General features: G+C 45.9%; 1 protein-coding gene across 1 annotated transcript in view; it reads left to right on the top strand.

The window, feature by feature from the left end:
• Positions 1–23,552, top strand: part of Hira (histone cell cycle regulator-like protein) — a 47,538-nt gene that overhangs the window by 11,266 nt on the left and 12,720 nt on the right. Inside the window, exons 8-16 of the mRNA XM_089574186.1 lie at positions 131–298; positions 1,674–1,721; positions 1,840–1,896; positions 2,029–2,099; positions 4,317–4,422; positions 4,770–5,060; positions 16,484–16,572; positions 18,885–19,041; positions 22,118–22,206. Of these exons, the coding sequence (XP_089430312.1) occupies positions 131–298; positions 1,674–1,721; positions 1,840–1,896; positions 2,029–2,099; positions 4,317–4,422; positions 4,770–5,060; positions 16,484–16,572; positions 18,885–19,041; positions 22,118–22,206 (1,076 nt within the window). The remainder of the gene's footprint in view (positions 1–130; positions 299–1,673; positions 1,722–1,839; positions 1,897–2,028; positions 2,100–4,316; positions 4,423–4,769; positions 5,061–16,483; positions 16,573–18,884; positions 19,042–22,117; positions 22,207–23,552) is intronic.

Here is a 23,552-nt window from a genome sequence, read left to right as displayed (position 1 = left end):
TTCCAATGATTTTGTAAAAGTGGAATCTATAAAGAGAGCACGACTATGTTTGGTAATATCTATGGTCTCTCACACGACTGCGTTCTTTCATTGTGAGTGTCAAAATTTGTGGTACACCTCTGTGCTGCAGTGTGGCGGCACCACGCACATCCTGCGGCTGAGCTGGTCCCCCGACGGCCAGTACCTCGTCTCTGCACATGCCATGAATAATGCTGGGCCCACAGCCCAGATCATCGAACGCGACAACTGGCGCACCAACAAGGATTTCGTGGGGCACCGGAAAGCCGTAACCTGTGTGGTGAGCCACATGTCTTTCGCGGCAGCCTTTCGCTCTTTTGGTATTATTTTTTATTTTATTCTTTTATTTCTGTAGCTATGTGCTTGCCTGCATGCGCAGCTGCTGGTGTGTTTGAGCTGTGACGTAACAATAAACACGGGTTGAAAGCTTCTGGCATGATGGTGGCAGTCTTCAAGCGCAATAAGAATCTCCGTAGTACAGTTGCACAAGTTTGTAATATTCTCCGGATGAAGTGCACTGTATACAGCGCGCAACATTTTGGGTGTTCCAAACGCTTCTCCACGCTACTGTTGCTGATGTGGGAGCCATGACTGCTGGCAGTAATGTGGATAGGAGGACCTAACAGGATTGTAATTTTGGCGGTGGCAGCGTGGCAGCACTAGCCACCTTGAGTTTGATTTTGGCAGCTGTTGCTGAGAGGTGCAGTTTTAATCGACTTCGCCACCGCTCACTGGTATGTTTGTTTTGCAGATATGCTATGTGTGTGAATTCAGAACAGAAACAGGCAGAAAACAGTGACACACCGCTGTTTGTTATTAACTCGATGAGTTCTTGATCTCTGAAGGTTTCGTCAACCATGCAGCGGGCATGCATGGCTCTTTGCTGCAGTGCATGAAATGAATAAGTGGGTTCTGGTTTGCGTGAGTTGCTTGCTTGTTAACCATTGATGTCAGCACCCCATTTGAGAAAGAGAAGAAGTTACGGTTAAAATCTTGGTATGGGCTGGTTGGTGGCTCATCTTAAGTAAGAGTATATGCAGCGCAAAAAACGGGGACAGAAGAGAAGACGCTAACTACAAGACTGGCGCTTTTACTTTTACTTAAAAAGTTAGGGTTGGAAGATCTAGAACTGAGTTTTAATCTTTTAGAAACACTGTATCGAAGTTGATTTCTAGTTGATTACAGTTGTGTTTTTGAAGCTTGTAAATTTCAACCGAGGCATCCGTTTTCACAGGTACGATTTTTCTTGGCCTGCCAGCCTTCGTTACCGTTAGCAATAATGTCTTTATTGGTATGCTTGTGCAAGATAATACTGTTGGTAAGGTAGTTTGTGTAGTTTTGGTGCTGCCAGAATGGTATGCTTTTCCTTCAGCGTCCTGGCTGGGCAAATGCAAGAAAAACCGCTGGTTAGCTTTGATCAGTGCTCTGTGCCTCTTGCAAAGTGCGTGGTCTTTTATAAACTGTATATTTGTCTCGGTGCACGTGTGCATGCATATGTATACTGAGCAGGTTTTCAGCATGTCAGTGCTGCATGACTTGACACGGTTTATTGAGACAGATGCGAAGGGAATCATTTTTTTGTACCACACTGGCTCTGCCTTCCAGTGCCTTCGTCCTAAATTAAGTGTCATTTGTTTGTTGTTTTTACCTTTCAGAGATTCAACCCTCATATTCGGTCAAGGATAAACAAGGAGACCAAGAAGGTGAACCTTCCATTCCCTTGTTTGTTTGTTTGTTTGTTTTGCTTTATTTTGCTCTGTTCACTTTATTGTGTCTTGAGTGTAATTGCTGCTTTGGGTTTCACTGTTTGTGTGGTTTCAGACACAGAATTTCTGTTGCTGCGCCATTGGTAGTCGAGATAGATCCCTCTCCGTATGGGTAAGCTGTGGTGCTTTGTCTGCATTTAGGCTGCATACTTGTCACTGTGTAATGAACCTTTGAAGGTTTTAAAGTGCTGCTGAATGCGCAGTCATACCTGCCATACACACCTACGTCTCTCTCTCATTGCAGCTGACTTGCCTGAAGCGTCCACTCGTGGTGATTCATGACCTCTTTTCAAACTCTGTGCTGGACATATCCTGGTAGGTGGAAGTAAATGCTGTAACTGCGCTGTTGTGATTTAGGGTAAACAGTTGCATCTTTCAGCTTTAAGGGGGGACACTGGTCTCGAAAAGAAAATTTTATTAATTTAGTCATAGTTGTGAAATTTTCAGTTCTCACAGAACTTGAGCAGTAGGGTACTGAAGCTGCCACTTCAGAAACAGGAATACACACTTTCCTTCTCATTTCTGAAGCGACAACTTCAAAACTTTATAACTTAAGTTCTATGATAGGCAGGAAGACAATTTCACCCTTATTGTATTCCTTGGTTTCAAGAGAACCCAATGGCATACATTTCAGTGAGTTTCCCGCAGCAAATTTTCTTCAAAACTCTCCGCAATATACTAGCATAAAATGTGCATAAGTGCTCAAGAAATTGTTTTACATGAAATTAAATGACGTGTTTAGAATCAGCACACAAAAATACATATTCCCTGAAGATTTCGTAACTGTGACTTTATTAATAAAAATTTTTTTTTCAAGACCAGTGTCCCCCCTTAAAACCACGTCAGTCATCTCTGTCTTGGTGACAGAGCAAGAACATGTAAGGTGGGGAGTCCCCATTAGGTTGAACATGGACAGACGGCTGGATTATGGGACACTATTATTAATACATGTGCAAGCACTGGCATTTGACTCCATTTGTTTCAGGTGAATGGGGCTATATGCTGGACACCTTTGTGTGTTTCTCGTGCATGAAAAGACTAAAATGTTGTACGCATCATCAAGGCTACGTGCCACTATTTACTACTCTGCAAAATGGGAAACTGTAGCAGTGTTGTGGGCATAAAAATATATTTCTAAGCATGAAAGTTTCATAAAGTTGCATTTGCAGTGTGAACTACTTGATGCAGTGCCGAGCCTAAAAAGTCCTTGGTGCCAAGCCACTATGCACTTCAAAATGCTGAACTCAAATGCAGTAGAACCTTCGGTTACGTTTTTCATGGGACCACGAAAAAACAGCATACCAGCCGGGAAACATAGTAGCTGAGAAGCACTTGGAAAGAAATGTACAATGATACATCGTTGTCTGCTTTTTTTTTTCTTCTAGTAAGAGCAGCAGAAACATGGGGGCTAACTAAAAGGGTTTAACTTACATGGAGCACAATGCAGCAAGCTATGGAAAGGAAAATGATAGATGTCACATTAAGAGATAGGAGGAGAGTAGAGTGGGTCAGGGAACAAACATGGGACAGATGACATCCAAGTCGAAATCAAGAAGACATGGGCTTAGGAAGGGCATGTAATATGAAAGCAAGGTAACCAACGCTCGTTAAGGGTAACTTACTGATTCCAAGAGAAGGCAAGCGTAGGGGGGGGTGGGGTGACAGGATGTTATAGATGGGCGGATAAGATTAATAAGTTTTTGTGGAAAAGGTGGCCACGGATAGCACTGGACAGGATTAATTATAGAGACATGGGAGAGGCCTTTGTCCTGCAGTGGGCGTAGTCAGGCTGATGATGATGATGACGAAGTAGTGCAGCATTCGCGATCACTGTCATATCATACACAGAATCTCGTAAATGCTTTGCGATGTCCCTCCTGAGCAAATGTCTTTGGAAGGGAGGCAGCTGCGAAGAGGGAGAGCATGCGAAGGAGGATGAGTTTGGGCATGCATGTGCACTCTTGCGGTGTTTTCGCACCAGCTGCTGTAACCGTACAGTATCCTCGTCTATCGGAATTTAGAAACAGCATTTTTAAGCTACAGGCAACAAGAAAAACGCAGACGACACGAACATGCCTTGCAGCCAACCTGTGCAACTGTACCTCGTAGAGCACTGTCTGCGCAGCGTTTTGTTTTTGCGCCTTCGATCTTTCACATTCGCGCTTCAGCACTGATGGAATGACACCAACAGCTGCAACAAGCTTGGCGCCACTGCTGAGCATGCTTAGCGTCGGCGTGGGTACAGTACGCCAGAAGGTACTGAGCACAGTGCCTAGGTTTCCACTTTGGCTGGCCTGCCGTCACCTTTCCGTGCGTGTTGAACGTAGGCTGTAAAAATGCCGCGGCTCGGGGCAAAGCAGTATCGCAGAGTGACGTCCGCGATGTAGCATGCGGGAACATTGCCACAATTGCAACGTAACAGCCGAGTCTTAATTGCATGGGGAGCATGGTCGTGACTGTGCCTTTCCTTTCGTGACTCAGGACCTATCTGTAGGTGTCTGAGAGATGTTTGTGGGTTGGTCTGGCTTTCAGGAGTCAGGAGGGCAACCAGTTGCTGGTCTGTTCCTGGGATGGTACTGTAGCCTACATTGACTTCAAAGAAGAGGAGATTGGGAGGCCCATTAGTTCCGACGAGCGGGTGAGTTGTAGTGAGCATGCAGTGTGCTCATGAGACCCATTGTACCCCTGGCTAGAGGAATTGGCATGCGGTATCTCAACATGAGTGATCTTGTGGCATGTATTTTGATGTGTCGGCTTTTTTCCAGTAATACTATTTTATTTGCATTGTTGCCATGAGTATAAACGAGGATGGGAACTTGTGTGAAACAATTTTTGGCATCTCTCTCTGCCTCTTCTTGAATCGCTTGATCAAAATTTAAAAAAATAAATGGTGGGAAAAGTGGGGGCCTGAGTCACATTGGAATTGACAGAGTGCAGAATATAGCTGATTCGGTCCTTTCAATTTCCGACGCCGTCTCTCGGCAGAACGTGTGGCATCAAAAGTTGTATGGCAAGAGTTTGTCGGGACCCGGAGGTCAGCAGCAGCGGCAGTCAGGCACCACTCTGGTGGAGGACCCCGAAGTGCTCAAGGCCCAGGAGCAGTTCTCCAGGGTACAGCAGCAGCAGCAGCAGAAAGTGCCCAAGGAGGTCGTCAATGGTGTCACGCCTTCTGCAAGCCCTGCTGCCAGCAATGCGGCGACAGGCACAGCAAACTCTGTGGTGCGCTCTGCCGTCAACACCAACAGCAACAGCAGCCGCCCCATGCCCCACATCAAGGTGATGACAATTACTCTCATTCTCTGTCATCGTCTTAGCTCTAGAACCATGTAGTTGTTGGGTATGCCCTTGTGTAGTAGGATACAACTTTAAAAAAAATTGAAGTTGGCTTGTATCGACAGAATACCAGCTCCTGATTACAAAAGCGCCACTCATACTGACAACAAAGGTCTTGTAACGTAGAAAGGAGCAAGAACCAAAATACAGGTACAGTCGAACCTCGATGTAATGAACCTCAATGTAACGAAATTCGCGATGTAACGCATTTTTTTAATTTCCCAATCACTTCCCCACTGAAAACCATGTATTTTTTTTCGCGATTTAACGAAGTAATTTTGCTCCGCACTTTCGATGTAACGAAGTCCTTGTGCATCGCATGCATGTGCCAGGAGCTACCTTGACAATCGAATGAGAGCTAAAAGTTTAGCCGAGACCAAACGCAGTTTGTATTTGCCCTTTTACGCGCCAATTTTGCCGGCAGTGTGGGAATCTGCGAGAACGTACCACCGCACCATCTGTCGTGCGCATACATAGCCCGCGGCATACGCGCCGCGCCATGACGCCACTGGCGAGCTGTAGACTCTGAACGTGAAAGTGCAAACCGGAAATACGCGTGCGTGAGGCCTGAGGAGGCGAACAAAGTGCGTCGCGTTGTCGAGCTCGTTTTGCTGAGGCCTACGAACAGCAGCAGCGTTTCTTCCGACTTGGCTCCGTTCATCGTGCAGTGTGTTTGACACGTGGTTTGGCAAGGCGCGTCGCGTTGTTGAGCTCGCTTTACTGAGGCCTACGAGCAGCAGCAGCGTTTCTTCGACTTGGCTCCGCTCATCGTGGAGTGCGTTTTGTGTTCAAGATGAGCGCTCCTCGCAAGAGAAAAGTTTTGTCCATGGACATGAAAGCCAAGATCATCACTGAAGTAATGAATGGCGAAAAGAAGAAGACTGTTGCCGAAAGGTATGGACTTTCGCAGAGTTCACTGTCTACGATTCTTAAATTGAAAGACAGCATTATGACTGCCGTTAGTGCGGGTGGCTCGGGCCTGCAGCTGAAAAGATTAAAGGAGGCAAGCTACGTCGACGTAGAAAAGGCCCTCTTCAATGGTTCTTGGATATGCATTCCAAAAACATGCCGTTGAGTGTTGCCATTCTACAACAGAAGGCCCTGAACTTCGCTTGCATTCTTGGGTGCGACGACTTCAAGGCCAGCAGCGGGTGGCTGCAACGATTTAAAGAGAGGCACAACATTGTTGGAAAGGTGGCGAGCGTCGAGTTGGCCGAGGCGAACAAGATTGGAGCAGCTGACTGGCTGCGTGATTATGTCCCGGGCATTTTGGCACGTTTCGACGTCGCCGACATTTACAGTGTCGACTAGACGGCATTTTTCTGTCGGCTGTTGCCAAAGAAAACGTTGGCTCTGCGAAATGAAAAATGCCATGGTGGCAAACATAGCAAGCAGCGTTTAACTGTTCTTTTCTGTGCCAACATGAATGGCAACGATAAACGCGTGCCATTTGTTATTGGAACAAATGAGAAGCCGCGCTGCTTTAGTGGCAAGAAAATGATGCCCGTGAAATAAACGTCAAACAGGAAGGCGTGGATGACACGGGATTTGTTCACAAAATGGCCAAAGGACTTGGATGCTGAAATGCGCAAGCAGGAAAGAAACATCTGCCTACTTGTGGACAACTGCTCCGCACATCATGTGCAAGACTGTGCGCTCACTAACGTCGACCTGGAATATTTTCCCGCAAACTGCACCTCCCTGATACAGCCACTGGACCAGGGTATTATTAACAGCGTGTAGTGTTCGTACCGCAAGCGGGTGATTGAAAGGCTGCTGCTGAACATTGAGCTCAAAAGAGAGACCAAAATCGATGTATTCATGACCTTAGAGATGTTATCGCGGTCATGGGAGTCGACGAGCAGTGAGAATATAGCGAACTGCTTTAGAAAGGCGGGCTTCAAGGATAGCATGCACTCAAACCAAGAACTGGGTTGCGAAGCTAATGACGATGACGACGAAAGCATGCCATCCACATCTAGCACAGACGTCGGTGACTCATGGCAGCTGCTCTGCGACCAGGGTGGTGCTCCCAGTGACGTGACGCTCGAGGACTTTGTTTTCAGCGACGCTTGGGCTTTCACAACCGAAGAGCTGGATGATGCCGCAATAATTCAGAGTGTCACAGACACGGGAATGGAGGACGGCGACTCTGACCAAGACGCCCATGTTGAAAGTAGCGCGCCTACACCGACGCAAATCATGGATGCGCTGGATGTCCTGCGTGCGCACGCGGGCGCGCATTCACATGAGCAGGCCTTGGTAGCCCTGTCTACATACGAGCGCCTCATAACGCCGACGCTTATTAAAAAGCGGCAGATGAAGTTGACAGACTTCTTTGCTGCCACATGAACTGGATCGACTGCTAAAACTGAAGGCACAGCGCACGGAAGACAGGACTAAGGAAGTTTTAACAATGTACCGACTAGCCCAAACAAATACCTTAGTGGATCGACTGCACGTACTCCACAAAGTTCCAATAAAATTTTTGCATTCATGAAACAGTGTCGTCATTCCATGAATAACACGACCATTGAGTAATAAGCCGAATTTTCTTGCAGCGTCCGTTCGTTTTTTTTTTTGCGTGCAGTGTCCTCGTAAACAACAAAAAAAAAGTCTTCAGTGTTGACAAACTGGTGGAGCTAGTGTGGTCGTACCTTTAAAACGGGTGAGCGGCGAAAAAAAAAAAAACGTGCCCTGGTCGCATACAGCGAATAAAATAAAGTGCAGAGCAGGAAAAGCGACGTAATTAAGCACTGATAGAAACCGTTCACTTAGCCGTCGCACAAGCATTCACTAAGCGCTTCGTCGCGAGCACAATCCCACCGCCAGCAAGAACGAGCCACAATTGCCAAACCCAGGACATGTCCAAAGTAGCTGCACCGGCGTGAGCGATGCGAACATTTTTCTTTATTTTTCTCTGATGCATCCCCGGCTGCAAATGTTCAATGCTGATGATGATGATACCAGTAGCGACATCTTGTGGCGGCTTTCAGTACTAGGCGCTGCGCTCGTTCTTTGCTATGCGCACACGGAGAAAAATGATGCCGTCGCGGTGTTTGCTATCACTCATTATGCTCCTGATGTAGAAAAAAACATCTGGTGCCCTTGTTAGCAATACTATTAGGTACTCGATTTTTTTGTGTATTTCCTCAATAAGTAATTTACAAGTTCCCATCAACAAGCAGTGTTCCATGAACCAGTTATACTTTATTTTGACAGCTGAAACATGGGAACCTCGATGTAACGAAATTTTCGGCTGCAAGTAGGACTTCGTTATATAGAGGTTCAACTGTATTGCTGCCACAGGCCAAACTCGCAAGTACAAGCGATATGACATCATAGGACAAGACAGTGTTGCTAGAACCAATGGTTCTAGCACACCAATGCTAGAACCAATGCTAGAACCATTGCTAGAACCAATGGTTCTAGCACACCAATGCTAGAACCAATGCTAGAACCATTGCTAGAACCAATGGTTCTAGCAACACTGAGACACGAGAAGCCACAAATCACTGAGGCGTAGCCAATGCATGCGCAAATCTCCTTGACGTCGCCCGTTGGCGCCACGTACCCGGCAGCTACGCACACGCCTGCAGCATTGGGACCAATCAGCGCCTGTTCACCGGCGGTAGGCGGGCTGCTGGTATTCCGCTAACGGTAACAAGGTACACGGTATGCTAAAGGCGTCTATTTGCGAGACTTCGTTGATGACTTAGAGAATGGGATCCATCGTAATGCTGGCAAAATGCCGGTGCAAACGTAAACGAAGCAACGGTAGCGACGGCTGCAATAGCCGATTGATGCCTTCAACGTGCGGCCGGCGGTAGATTTCTTTTCGGCTGCTGCTAGGCCGCACTGCTGGCCGCCAGAAATCACGGAGTCTGCGTTACGTCATGTGCACGTCATGCTTCATGTCACTTAGTCCTGTGTCGTCATAAGAGAGTCCCAAGTTTGAATTAGAGCGGCGGGAAAAACTTTTTCAGTTTCGAATCCAAATTTGTTTGAAATAAATGCATCTTTCGTTGCCGGCCAAGTGGCAACAAAGCCATGAAATGCCGAACTATCAGATTCTGCTATAAAAAAAAAATATTAATAGAGCTCTGCTCACTGTCCCTTTAATGCAGAGCGAAAGCTGCTTTTCTGCAATTCTTTCCTGCAAGCCTCTTTTCTGCAAGTCTGTTTTTTGTTCTATTATTTTTATTTTGCACTCTGCTGTCTCCCAGGGTCGTTTTGCACACCGACATGACTTCGAAGAACGGGAACAGTAGCACTTTCGCTCTAAAAGAGAAACACTGACAAATCTTTACACTATGCTGTGTAACGTTAGAACCTGGTAATAGCTGTTGCGTGTGCAGTGAAAACTTTGTCAGTGAAAAGAACCAACATCTCGCACACAGCACAGTGTAACAGTTATCCTACTCCCTCCTCGTCTCCTCCCATACTTGCACTCCTCTGTGCAGACATCTGCGTGGTTGCTGCAGATGTGGTGGTTGAAGCATTAAAGGGCAACTGCACCACTTTTTGCGAATTCTGTGCAATTCAAGGATTCAAATCTACGTAGACTGTAGGTAAAGCATGCCAAGCGTTTTTGAGCTAGCATGTAACCCTTTCCGGTGAGGCGTAGTTTCCCCACAGACTACTGCACCCGTCAGCATTCTTTTGGGCCTTCTAGCCCCTCGCAAAGAAAGGATTTGCCATGACATGATTTGGTTATAAAAACTTATTGAAAGCATTTTTCTTCAGTTGGGCTAGGGCTTCAGCGAACTTCATTGAAGTGTGGAACCTCTCGAAGCTCTCTCCTAGTGGAGGCCAGGCTTTCTCTTGCACATCTTGCAAAATAATACAGTCTTCCTTCTGCCTTTGTTTGTCGTTCTGTCACTGCAGACAGCGTAATCCTTGATGCTGCGGCCTTTGAGCCTGCCTTCAAGTCATTAGACAACTTTCCGTAAAACACGCCTGCCGGAATGGAACTCATGCCACGAGTTTTTGGCGCCATTTCAGGGCCTCAAAACCACGTGATCAAAAATATTTTTCCAGCGGTATGGTGCTGTTATCCCTCGAATAGCCAATTTGCTGGATACAACTACCGTAAAAACTCGCGTATAATACGAGTTTTTTTTTTTCCATAGTTAGCGTCCTAAATTTCCGCCTCGTACTATTTGTGGATCCGAACAAAAATTTTCGAAGTTGCTCGAAGTTTTGGTTTCGTTTCTGCTACTGCTTGGCTTTGTTACTCTCGACAAATGACGTCACGACGTCGTTTCTTTGTTGATCCGTTGGGTGCGCCGGTGGGGTCGCGGTGTGCCGGGGTCGCGGTGTGCCGGGGTCGCGGTGTGCCATGTGCCTGTTGACAACACACATGCTCTCATGTAAGGCACGCTTCGCGAAGTGGATATTGTTTTGGGGAGCACGATGTCAGGGTCTCGAAAACAGTACTCGGCTGCTTTCAAGCGAAAAGTGATTTTAGGTGCGGAGAACATCGGCAACGGTGCGGCCAGGAGGCAGTTTGCTGTCGTCGAAGGAAGCATTCGTGGATGGCCACGACAGAAAGAAGCCCCTTTCGCGTGCTGCGGAACGCGACGAAACTTTCGCGGCCGCTTGATGGTTTTGTAAACCAACCATTCAAGGACGCAGTCAAGCGGTGCTATGCAGAGTGGATGCGCTCAGGTGAGCCTGCAGTGACGCCAACCGGGTGGCCGAAGCGGGCTTAAGAAGTGCGGCATCTCGAACGCCCTCGATGGCACGGAAGATGAGTACATTTGGGATGATTTGTCGCACAAAGCAATGTCCGAAGAAAGCGCTCTGAAGAAGAAAGTGATTGAAGTGGAGTGTGGGATGCGATTTGAATAAATGTCTTCTATGAGCTTGCGTCACTCGTATTATACGCGGGTAATACTTTTTTTTCCCATTTCGCGTCTCTAAAACTTCACCTCGTATTATATTCGGGTTCGTATTATATGCGGGTTTTTACGGTAATTCAACCGGATGTCGCGCGAATTTACCTACAGAAATAATAGGCAAAACTTTGTGTCAAGCCATGCCCGACAACTAACTGGACAGGTACTTTCCCGCTGTCGGGCGATGTCCATCAGATGACTGAAGAGGGTTAAAATAGTGCCGCAATCAACAATTAAATTTTAGGCTTCCCTCGTTGCACCGGAGAAGCTTGGTGTGATGTCACGGAAGGTAAGATTTCAAATTTCTGATGCCGTCAACCACACCCTGCCATGTCTCGTTGGATGCTGACAAACAATGCTCCGCGGCCTTTGCCATCGGTAGCATTGTTTTTTTTTTTCCTTGAAAGCAAGCATTTATGAATTGAAAACTTACTGGTACCTTCGATAAAGTCATGATGCGCCCCCCACTTGGCGCTCTGGGCTGAGGAGAAGTTTGAAGATCGTTGAAATTTTAATTGGTGATTACATCACCATTTCAAATGCTAGCTCGAAAGGACTTCGCATCTTTAGCCTGCAAGTTTCATACATTCAACCCCTTTTTGTTTGTTTGTTTGTTAATCTCATCGATGTCTAAAACCTATGCAGTTGCCCTTTAGTGGCTGTTGCTCTGAACTAGCAGTGAGCAAGAGCAGTCTCTGGGCCATAAGATGTATTACTCTGCTAATCAGTCACAGGAGGAAATGAAGATTTTAATGTTTCATCCATTAAAGGGGCTCTGAAAGGGACTCTAATAAAAAGTGGTATGTTAAAGGATGCCACTTCACGAATATCCTCCAGCGAGAATTTTTTGATGTGCTTTGTAGAGGCTGAGTTATCTGTAGTTAATATTTGAATTACAGCATCTTCGCGTCTTTCCCTCTCCTGTCGTCACTTTATTCACGCTGAAAGGTGGGCGCTCCTCCGCCAGCCCTACTGCCAGGGGCAGAGCTTCCTGACCCACCAGAGCTACGCTGCTTATTGGCTGCGGCCATGGTAGTTGCCTGACGTCTGAAAGAATCTAACCAATAGCCATTTCAGAACTAATATACACAGAAGTAGTGCGATGGAGGAGGGTGCGAGCATTAAAAGGTTGCCGGAAAGGGCCCGCCAACTTTCGCGTGTGACTGTGGGTCCTCTGCTGTGTGTAGAAGTGTATTAGTTGGCCCAAGTCTCCATGACATCTCAATGCAGTAATTGAGCAAGTTGATGTGCTCTCCTTGGAAGGTGTGTCAGAGCCCCTCCAAACAAGTTGGAGATGAAAATGTTAATGTTGATTGAGGTACAACTGACGACTTCATAAAAATGTTAACATTTTTTGCCGCTGGGTGTGAGCAGCTCCTTTCCTAGTGCTTGCAGAACTGGGTCCGCATTCGTGTTTTTCTAAACGAGGAAGAAACTTGGCACGAGATTTCCTCCACATTGGTTTTTTTTTTTGGATGCTTCACCGATATGCACCAATGCATTGCGGCAAAACCTCCTCGGCTGTCGCAGCCTTTTGCGGCGAAAGCTGTATGCGGTCTTTCCGTTGCGCAGCCACGCGTTTGTCGCTCCGCACTGATTAGCGCGCGTGGGCGCTGGTGTACTACGGTTTGGCCGCGTTGGCACTGGATGGCGCAGCGGGCGATATGGCGCCCTTTGTCGCACCGAAGCGCGCTCGGCGAGCGGGCACTGCGGAGTCGGAGGGCGAGGAGGTAGTGCTCTGCCGTACGAGTACGGTGGGGCCGACTGTGGAGAGGAGGTGAAAGTGAAAAATTGGAGGGAACACTTAAGCGGAGTTAAGGGATGAGCCATCTCCTTGCGATGGCAGGTGCTGCCACCTGTGGGTCTTGTGCGACCCAGGTTGCTCTTCCCGAGCAACCTTTCGCGATCAACCATTGATTTAACTGCCACCTGCCAGGGTGGTTAGTTTGCTCACAATCTGGCCGATAGGTTTTGCCGGCGCCACAAGGTCACGTGACCTAGGTTGCTTTTCCGACTCCAATCGCTAGTGGAGGTGAAGCACTGCTACAGGCGTGGAGATGGGGAGGAGGACCGCGCCGTATACCAGAGCCGCGTAGAAACGGCGAACGCCTCTGCATTACTACTGCGACGTCACCGCACCTTGGCTGGTTCACACTGCCACCACAAGCGAGCCGCCGTCTTCCAAAACCCGGTATTGCTGAAGAAGCGACGGACGCCCGAGGTGGACACGGCGTTCCTCGCCACCAACTGGGAACTGCGACGTCACCTCAAGCGTAGCGCCGCCTTGCTGCCTAGAAGCGATGGACGCTTGGAGAGAACTCCTGGGCACTTTGTTCTTCAAGCTAGTAGGTTTGCGTTCCTCGAACTAATTTAAAAGAACGCGGCGTCGACGTAAAACCGGAGACCAACGAGCGGTTTCACCTGTCCGGTAGTGCGTCCGTGCGTCGCGTATACGGACGCTAGGTGCCAAAATTTGTTTGGCGTTAGGTTTTGCGTGTTGTTAGCCTAACGCATCCCTGCAAAAGGCCATGCCTGTGCTAGCGCTGTTTTTCGTTTTTTTTTTTCTTTTTTATTATTTTTTCGCCCCGCGCCCGGGCGCTGCAGAGAAGCCACCCCGGCGGGTGACGGCGGCTGCATCTCGGCTCTTCATGTCGCGCGGCCCACTCGCATGTTTACAATATGTGCGGCTGGTCGCTGAACTTATTATACGTCCAGAATTTGTCGAAATTTTGAACATAGTAGCCAGGAAATAGTATTATCCAGTGACGGTATTAAGGGCGAAGAAAAATAATGCGACTCCGTGGGGTATTTTTATTGCCCGCGATTTCGGGCTCGTAAATTGCGAAGTATGTGCCGTTGGTCGCCGAACGTATTATACGTCCAGAATTTGTCGAAATTTTGAACATAGTAGCCAGGAAATTGGGTTATCCAGTGGCAGTATTATGGGGGAAGAAAAATAATGCGACTCCGTGGGGTACTTTTATTGCCCGCGATTTCGGGCTCGTGAATTGCGAAATCATGTGAATGGGGAGCATACCAACTAGGTTCTGCTGTATTTCCTTGTTTCAAAACAACAATGTGTGGTTGTCATGATTATGGGTGGAGCTGCACAGCAGACTAACTTTGTACCCGTAATGGTCAGACTATTTCACCATTTAGGCCAAACTGTGCCATCGATTGCTTTTAACTCTTTGATACTGCTACAAAAAGGAGTTCTTTTAAAATTAATATTGTGTCGACACTGCACTGAGGTGTATGTAATTCCAACCTGCAACAGAAGCTGCAGCAGAGGCCATGCAGAGAGCCATATTGGCACTATGCCACTCGCACTCACTTGTGGCAGTTTCAGCCAGCATTTGGAGCATGCTACATTTCAACTCCTGCATTCTGCCATTCCTATTTTGTGTTGCATTTTTTTTTTTTTTTTACAGCTAGGTGATCTTAAATCCTGCATCCTGCCATTACTATTTTGTCTTGCGTTCTTTTTTTTTTTTCCGCAGCCGGGCATAGTGACTTTTTTCCAAGCTTAAAGGGACAGTGAGGAGAGCACTATTAATATTTTTTTTATAGCAAAATACGATAGTTCGGCATGTCATGGCTTTGTTGCCATTTGGCCGGCAGCGAAAGATGCATTTATTTCTAAGAAATTTGGATTCGAAGCTGAAAAGTTTTTCCCGCCGCTCTGATTCAAACTTGGGATTCTCCTATGACGACACAGGAATAAGTGACGTGAACATGACGTAACGCAGACTCCGTGATTTCTGGCTGCCAGCAGTGCGGCCTAGCAGCAGCCGAAAAGAAAGCTACCGCCGGCCGCGCGTTGAAGGCATCTATCGACTATTGCAGCCGTCGCTACAGTCGCTTCGCTTACGTTTGCACTGGCGTTTTGCCAGCTTTACGATGGATCTCGTTCTCGAAGTCGTCAACGAAGTTCTCGCAAATAGACACCTTTACCGTGTACCTTGTTACTGCTAGCGGAATACCGGGAGCCCCCCTAACGCTGGTGAGCAGGCGCTGATTGGTCCCGATGCTTCAGTCGCGCGCGTAGCTGCCGGGTACGTGGCGCCATCTGGCGACGTCAAGGAGATTTGCGCATGCATTGGCTGCGCCTCAGTGATTTGTGGCTTCTCGGGTCCTAGAGTTGCTAGAACCATTGGTTCTAGCAACACTGCTTTGTCCTATGACGTCACCACGCTTGTACTTGCGAGTTTGGCCTGTGGCGGCGATACCTGTATTTTGGTTCTTGCTCTTTTCTACGTTACAAGAGCTTTGTTGTCAGTATGAGTGGCGTTTTTGTAATCAGGAGCTGGTATTCTGTCGATACAAGCCAACTTCAATTTCTCCTCAGTGTCCCTTTAAACACCATGCGCCACCTTGCGGGCTTGTCTTGTATACCACCATTCATGTTATTCTGTTGCCGCTGCACTTCACTCTTGCAACTGGCTCATGCACACAGTTGCAAACTGAAAATTCACACCCCACTTTTGCTGACGTGCTGTTGTTTGGGTTTCTTTGGGGTACCATCACAAACCTTATGGGGTGATTATCATCATCATCATCAACCTTACTATGTCCACTGCTGGGCAAAGGCCTCTTCCTTGTCTCTCCAATTAGTCTTGTCCTTTGCCAGTTGTGGCCACTGTATCCTCGTGAACTACTTAATTCTTAATCTCATCTGCCCACCTAACTTTCTACCGTCCCCTGCTACACTTGCCTTCTCTTGGAATCCACTGAATTACCCTTAAGGACCAGCGGTTATCCTGCCTTCGATAACCGATGGCTGTAAGCTTGGCTGTTTTTCCAATGACCGACGTCACTGGTGAGCGACGTCACTGGTGCTCACCGCAGGATTGCCACCAATATCCAAGCTACCATTTACTTTGTGCAGTGGAACCTTGTTCTTAATTCAGGCGGGGTCAGACCAGTTTAAATAATGCAGATTTTAGACTAGTGAGGGCCACAGCAAGACACGTTCAAGTGCAGATCTTTTGTCCATAAACCTGTACAATAACTAGTGCTTCAAATCTTATCAGAGGTCAGCCTTCACAAACTGTAAACGTAACACATAACCAGTTTCGAAGTCTATTTTCAGCTGTAAACACTGCTGAGCGTAATTACAAAATCTAAAACTGATAGACTCCTTCCCTCGGGTGTTTAGTAGTTCAGCCTGTTCTCTTTCGTCATCACCGCTTACAGCCATCGAATGCTGAAATAAACACCATTAACTAGAGCACAGGAACAGCACGCTATGTCGTGTTTTCCGAACTTATAATCTTGGCAGACTTCAGAGCAAGTTCAAGCTTCAGTGGGCCAGCACGATACTCCTGCTTTAGGTGCAAGTGCTTCGTCTCTTTTGTTTTCGCGACAGATCGTAGAGCTGCGTAAGCTTTTGCATTCAGTTTTCTTCTTGTTCGTGCAGATGTGGGGATAAAGAAGTGTCTTTTCTCCTCTGTGCCTTTTTCGCAGGGGCCTACCGACAAACAGATCGAAACACGGATGCCTGATGGCCGCCGTAGGATCACACCCCTCTTCATCCCCCCTGACCCGGAAGTTGGGTGAGTGGCGCAGTACTCTGCTTTTGAAGAGAACTAGAAATCGTCGGGGATAAGCAAGAAGTTGTTTGACCAATTGGCTGCTACGAAAGTTAGTTCAGTCCATTCGTATCTGATTAGCAAGAAACATATGGGGACAGTATTTGCTGGCAAGCATAACTCTTGATTTTCCTGCCAGGCAAGATTCAGCATAGTACTGCAACAACATGCTCAATAATATCTTCTGTGGTGAACAATGGCCTGCCAACCCAAGCAGCTAGAAACTTGTTACTAAAAATAAAAATTTTTGTCGCTCAGTAGTTATGGTGCATGGCTGCTGACCAAAAGACGCGGGTGCGATCTCGTTCGCGGAGGTCGAATTTCGATGGAGGCGAAATTCTGGAGGTCCGTGTACTGTGCGATGTCAGTGCATGTTAAAGAGCCCTAGGTGATCGAAATTTCCGGAGCCCTTCACTGCGGCGCCCTCATAGCCTTAGTCTCTTTGGGACGTTAAACCCCTTAAACCAAACCAAACTTAGTCATGTAATGAACATGCAAAAAAAAAGAAACAGGCCTCACCTAGAGGTTCTATTCAGCTGAGTGTTTTCATTTTCATGGCCGTGTTTTTAGTGCTGGATTTAAGTTAACTTCTTTCTTGCTGATGTGTTGCCTTGAATTTAGCAGCATCGGAAACTGTTTACCCCAAATGCATTCATGAGAAATTTAAAATGAAATGAAGTGTTTTATTGCGAAAGCAATACTACTTGCACTTTCACGCGTTTGCCGTGCCGCGGCCGGTGACCACCATCGTGCCGCGGCCGGTGACCACCATTGACCTTCATTTGACCTTGATTGCATTAGATTGGATTAGATTAGATTGGATTGGATTTGACTGAACTGGATTGGGTTGGATTGCATTGGATTAGATTAGATTACATTATATTGGATTGAAATGGATTGGATTGCATTGGCTTGGATTACATTACATTGGATTGGATTGCATTGGATTGTGTTGGAGTTGATTGCATTGGAGTGTATTGCATTGGATTGGAGTGGATTGAATTGGATTGGATTGCATTACATTGCATTGGAGTGGATTGAATTGGATGGGATTGGATTGTATTGCATTGATTTGGATTGTATTGGAATGGATTGGATTGGATAGGATTGGATTGTATAACCGATGCATCACCACAAGTCTAACCACAAACACCACCACCAGCTACCGTATTTTCCGGTGTATAAGACGCGGCTTTTTTTCGAAAATCTTGCTGGTGCGTCCTATACAAGGGTGCGTCTTATATGCGAATTTTTCATCTTTTTTGCGAGTTCATCGATTACTCCGGTTCATGCTCAAGCTTTTTTCACCTAAAAAATATCACTACCAAAACGCGGTTGTAACACGGTTAATACTTCAATACCGGGACCGCCGTGCGCTACATTCTAGGTGATCTTTATCATGAAACGGCGGGGATGACGACTTCCGGGATCACAAACGCGCGGCTGTTTCGGAGGCCCCAAGCAAAAGTAATGAGAAGCGCCAAAAGATGGTGACAATCGCGCTTCTCGCCATTGTCAAGACAAGCCGGCGTTCTTTTTCACTCACCCTTTGCAACTTTTTTTGCTCCGTGTACATAGTGCATGTTTCAGCCGAGTTGCTTCCAGAAATGGGTGAACCTTTTGATAGCGCATCTGAAGATGAAGACTTCGAAGGTTTCATGTAGAAATAAAATGTTGTTATGGACATATGGGGAGCTGTATCGGTTTTTCTTTCTTTTTTGCTAAAACATGGACGGGTATGGCGTGAGCGTTGTTTTCTTCGATCACTTAGCGTTGCTTAAGAATTGCTCACATGTACGGTGCATTTCGCGATAGTCGCGCAAGCGTGTTTAATTAAGCCTCACTAGCCTAACTGGGTAAACTGGGGTGCGTCTTATACACGGGTGCGTCTTATATAGGAACTTTTTCAGTGACAGCTTGCATATACGGCAGGTGCGTCCTATACAAGGGTGCGTCTTATACACCGGAAAATACGGTACACTACCAGCTGTACCATGGCATAGGTATGGATATTGCTTTCGCAATTACCGGGCTTAACCAAGCTAAGCCACAGCGAATTTTTTGACCTTGCTTTCTAAATTTTTTTGGGGTGCTTTTCATGTAATATGTAAAAAAAAAAATTATCTGGTGTATTCCTATCTGAATTGTATTCTGTGCTGGTGCTTCTGACAAGTTGTCTTTGGCACAGGCATCTGCTGAGAAATGCCTGAGACACAGAGTTCTGGTTTCTAGAATCGGATTGAAGGCATGTACCGGATTGCGCGTTATCTCTGCAGGGATGTTCCTGTGCCGTTCAACAGCCAGGCCCTGCCCAACTTCAGCTCGTCCACAGAAAGCAGAAGCAAGATTGTCATTGAAAAGCGGGATGAATCCTCTAGCGTTCCTATGGCAGACCTCTGCGACAAGTCCTCCGAAAAGACAGCTAGCACTAAGGTGGGTTCAGAGCTGCTGTTCTCTTATTTTTTTTTCTTGCTTCTGTCTTTTTTTCTATTCTTTTCTGTGGTATAACTGTCTCTTAGACCCGGTCTATCTTTCCTAGCGTAGCTCCTGCATAACTTGCCCGCGATTAATACCAGTATTGCCAAGATAATCTACCATTTCACAGAAATGGCACCAGCCATAAATGTTATTCATTTGTAGCTACATAGCATATTTGAATGATGTTTACTGGAAATGACATACAACACTGACGAGTATTCATAACTTGTTCATTTTGGAACAGTGTGTATTCTCAACAGCAAAACTTGGACAAAGCTTGGCAGCTTATTTCTCGGGTAAATGTGTTGTGCCCCCTTATTTGAACCCCGGGCCGGCCAGGGAGCACACACGTCAACATCTTTACTGGCACTCGCAATTTGGAGAGTTTGGAACTCTGAACAGAAATTGCAGCTTATGTCTGTAAACTGCTCTTTGCTTTTACGCTATTCTTTCTTCAATCTCCTTTTCTCCTTTCGTTTGGTTTCCTTAGGTACTTAACACATGGGGTTAGTATGAGCATCACTCAGGAGATGTCTCTCATGTATTTTCTCTTGCTGTGACGCTATACTGTCTCGCTTATTACTTAACTCTTTCGCTACTGCGGAAAAATGCACAATTTGGAGTGTACTGAAAGAACATTTTTTCCACAAGAACTATTACACCCAGCACATATTGCAATGCATGAAATTGTAGCTTATTAGTTACACTTCTGAATGAAACAAACAGAAGAGTTGTGTGTGCAAAAGTAAATGAACATTTATTTGTGAAATTTGCTAAAAACACAAAAAAAAAGTATATAGCAAAAACAAAAATTACTGGCTGCACTAAGCCCGAACTTGATTAGAGGAAAACTGGAATATGCAAACTGTTGCACATGCTTATAGCTGTCATTATTCACAGTTTCAGCTATGAGAAAAATTTACTGCACTTTCCATGGCTTGTCAAGTCAGGGGTCATGACTGTGGTGCCACTGTGAAGAGCAATCAGGGGTGAAGATGTGAAGCAAAGGTAGACTGACAAGTGCTTCACATAAGGTTTTATCTTTGTTCCTCCCTTGTTCGCTGATAGCCGAGCTTGCAGTTTCTTCTTTTTTTTCAATCTTTTCGGTTGGTATTGAATGGATTCTATGAGAGGATTGGGGGCGTGGACTTCTTTTCCCTCATCATACCCGAAGATTTCTTGAATGAGCTGCTCCCTGAAAGCCAGCTGATAAGATTTGGCATTTTAGGCAAGCTCTAAAACATCAGGATCGATGAAATAAGTTTTATCGATGTGGTTCAAAAGCCAGGACACTTTCCAAGTCTTGCCAATAGATGCTGCCACCACTGAATCATCTGGGTCCTTTATGTGCAAAAAAAAAAGCGAAAAACCAATTTTGAGAAATGATTTTTGATGGTAGAGGGCCAGAATAGATTATTCTGGTATTTCAGTAGAGATACAGTCGTGACAGGTCAACAATTCCAATGTATATGATGATTCCAATGAACATCAGAATATCCAACAGATTCACGTCTTCCCATGAGCCGTCACGCCGAATTTGCTGAAAATCTTCATCCATGCATACTTATTAGTGTTTCCACACACGGTCTTCATCATTTCCGCCATGAAGAGCATAAAAAAAAAGTCGAGAAGTCGAGCGAATCTCCGAGCGCCGCTCCGCAGCGATGTGCCGATATGGCCACCTAGCTGTCGTCTTGGTTGAAAAACACGACGCGACCTAGAGAATTTGGCAAACTGTCTTCACCATACGTTGTCAAGACCCTGAAGCACAAAAATAAACCACTGTCGTCAATTACAAACTGTATGCACCGCAGAAAACACACAGCGAACGAAAACAGAACTTACATGCAAGTACGCGCTGACGTTCCAGGCTCCCGAGGCGAAGTCTCGCTGTCGAAACCGAAATCTGACGTTTGTACATTGTTGCCCGACTAATAACCGCTGCTTTCGTCACAAAAAACGAAACCGAAACCGGCCGACGTCCTCGGTATCAACTTTCGCTTTCGAGGAGCGCGCGGCGACACGGACGCCATTTTCTCCGGCTGACGCTGCTGCGGCCATTCAAAGTTTTATTTTTCACGGCGCCCCCTCATGTCAAAACACTGAAACCAAGGCTGCAATCGAAAGAGCAGTTATTGAGTTCACTGACTAGATGGCGTAGCACGTCCATGACGCTCCAAAATGAGCTTTTTTGCGCGGGCGATTTGAATCGATCATATGCGAACGATGGCCTATGGCGCGGTAGCGAAAGAGTTAAGGGGGGACACTGGTCTTGAAAAGAAAATTTTATTAATTTAGTCATAGCTATGAAATTTTCAGGGCACATGCATTTTTGTGCGCTGATTCTAGATATGTCATTTAATTTCATGTAAAACAATTCTTTGAGCACTTATGCACTTTTTATGCAAGTATTTTGCAGAGAGTTTTGAAGAAAATTTGCTGCAGGAAACTCGCTGAAATGTGTGCCATTGGGTTCTCTTGACACCAAGGAATACAATAAGGGTAAAATTATCATCCTGGCTCTCATAGAACTTGAGTAATAAGGTACTGAAGCTGCCACTTCAGAAACAGGAATACACACTTTCCTTCTCATTTTTGAAGCGACAACTTCAAAACCCCATAACTTAAGTTCTATGATTGTAGGAAGACAATTTCACCCTTATTGTATTCCTTGGTGTCAAGAGAACCCAATGGCATATATTTCAGTGAGTTTCCCGCAGCAAATTTTCTTCAAAACTCTCCGCAAAATACTAGCATATAAAGTGCATAAGTGCTCAAGGAATTGTTTTGCATAAAATTAAATGACATATTTAGAATCAGCACACACAAATACATATATTCCCCGAAGATTTCATAACTTTGACTTCATTAATAAAAATTTTTTTTTCAAGACCAGTGTCCCCCCTTAATAAGGAGCATGCTGCCATTGTAAACAAGGTTGCCATGGTGCCATGACCTGGTTGGCACTGTAGGTGCTTTCAGTCTCCTTTGAAGTACCGTGTCTCACATAGGGCTTCTCTGTCATTGTTAGGAAGATGCATCGGCAGCAACACCGGCAACGCAAAATCAGGAGAAAGACACGCCCGCATCAACAGCTGTGCCACCAGCGTCCTCTGATATGTGAGAAACGTCCACATTTTCCTGCCTGCTTCCCATTGTCCCCCCTCCTAAGGTCTGTTCTTACGTGAGAGAACTGTAGAGCTTGCCTTTAAGGGACAGTCTAACACTGGAGGTGAGTATAAAAGTACTGACTTATCCTTGTAGACCTTTCCCTGTGACGACGAAACAGTGGGCAGAATATGTGGTTTGTGGCAGGAATTTGTATTTTGAGTTGGCAAAGAAATTCAGGCCAGGTCTGATGGTTGCACCTTGCTGTGTTAAAACTTTGTGGCTCTCCAAGTAGTCGGGCTACATCGCCTGGAGAGGTCATAACACCACGCTTTATGAATAGGACTGAATGCAGTACGCACTATTTTAGAGCAAAGTTACTTCAGATGCCTGAAATTTTTTCTCTAGGACTAGTGGTCACCATTTCTTGCGCGGTTCAACCCTGTTTTGTTATCGTCTTTTCATATGGCTTGAAAAAGCAGACTGCTTCTGTGCTCTCATTGGCATTTCTGACAAAATTGGGTGCTGGTATCTGTGACAGACGTCGCCAGATGCCGCCTGGGTACTGCAGCAGTAGTCGTGTTGTTGATGTCAGGGTTTTCAGATTCAGCCATGTCTTTCTGCACCACAGACCAGTATTCATTTATTTGGAAAGGAGCTTTCGATTGCCGCAAAAAGAAAAAAAAAAAAGCTATAGTCTATAAAAGTTTGTAGCCTGTCCTTTCAGCATTTAATTTCTATGATCTGCTCTTAGAAGGAGCAGCTACAGCAAACCCTCATTAAAGGGAAACTTTGAACAATGGCACCCAATTACTATTCTTGGTAAAAGTCTTTTTGCATGGCTGTTGTGAGCAAAAGGCCAATTTATTGCTTAGAAAATTGGATTTAAACATTGAACATTTTTTTCTGCCACTTGATTTGGACTCGTGACGTCGGTAACAAAAAGGACTCTGTGATCGCTGTTTGAATTTGAATGGCAACATGGTCTCTCCTCAGAGATTCGCGTATGAACAAAAAAAGAAAGCATTGACATCATTGCAGTTTGTTTGAAAAAGCAGCAGTGATGCATGTATATCATTTCATGGTCATTTTTAGCGTGTAAAAATTTTGTTTTCAGCAAAACAAGCTTGTCTGTCATTAAAACATGGAAACCTATTGGTACAGGTCAACTTGAAATTATTTTCCCCCATGCCTCCATGCCCCTGTGAAATTGAACTCACATGTCTCAAAATATATCGGTTAAATCAGCAAAATTTTCTTACCTTGCAGAGGAGACTGCAGTGGGTACTGTGTGCCTGGCACTAGTTTTCTCAAGACATAATGTCACTTTTTGGCTTCAAGCGCTCTACTGTCAGTGT

Source organism: Amblyomma mixtum, chromosome 2 (assembly GCF_055824585.1).
Source record: "Amblyomma mixtum isolate Tamu chromosome 2, ASM5582458v1, whole genome shotgun sequence".
Taxonomy (NCBI): domain Eukaryota; kingdom Metazoa; phylum Arthropoda; class Arachnida; order Ixodida; family Ixodidae; genus Amblyomma; species Amblyomma mixtum.
The sequence above is the reverse complement of the archived record's forward strand: the minus strand, read 5'-3'. Positions and strand labels throughout refer to the sequence as shown.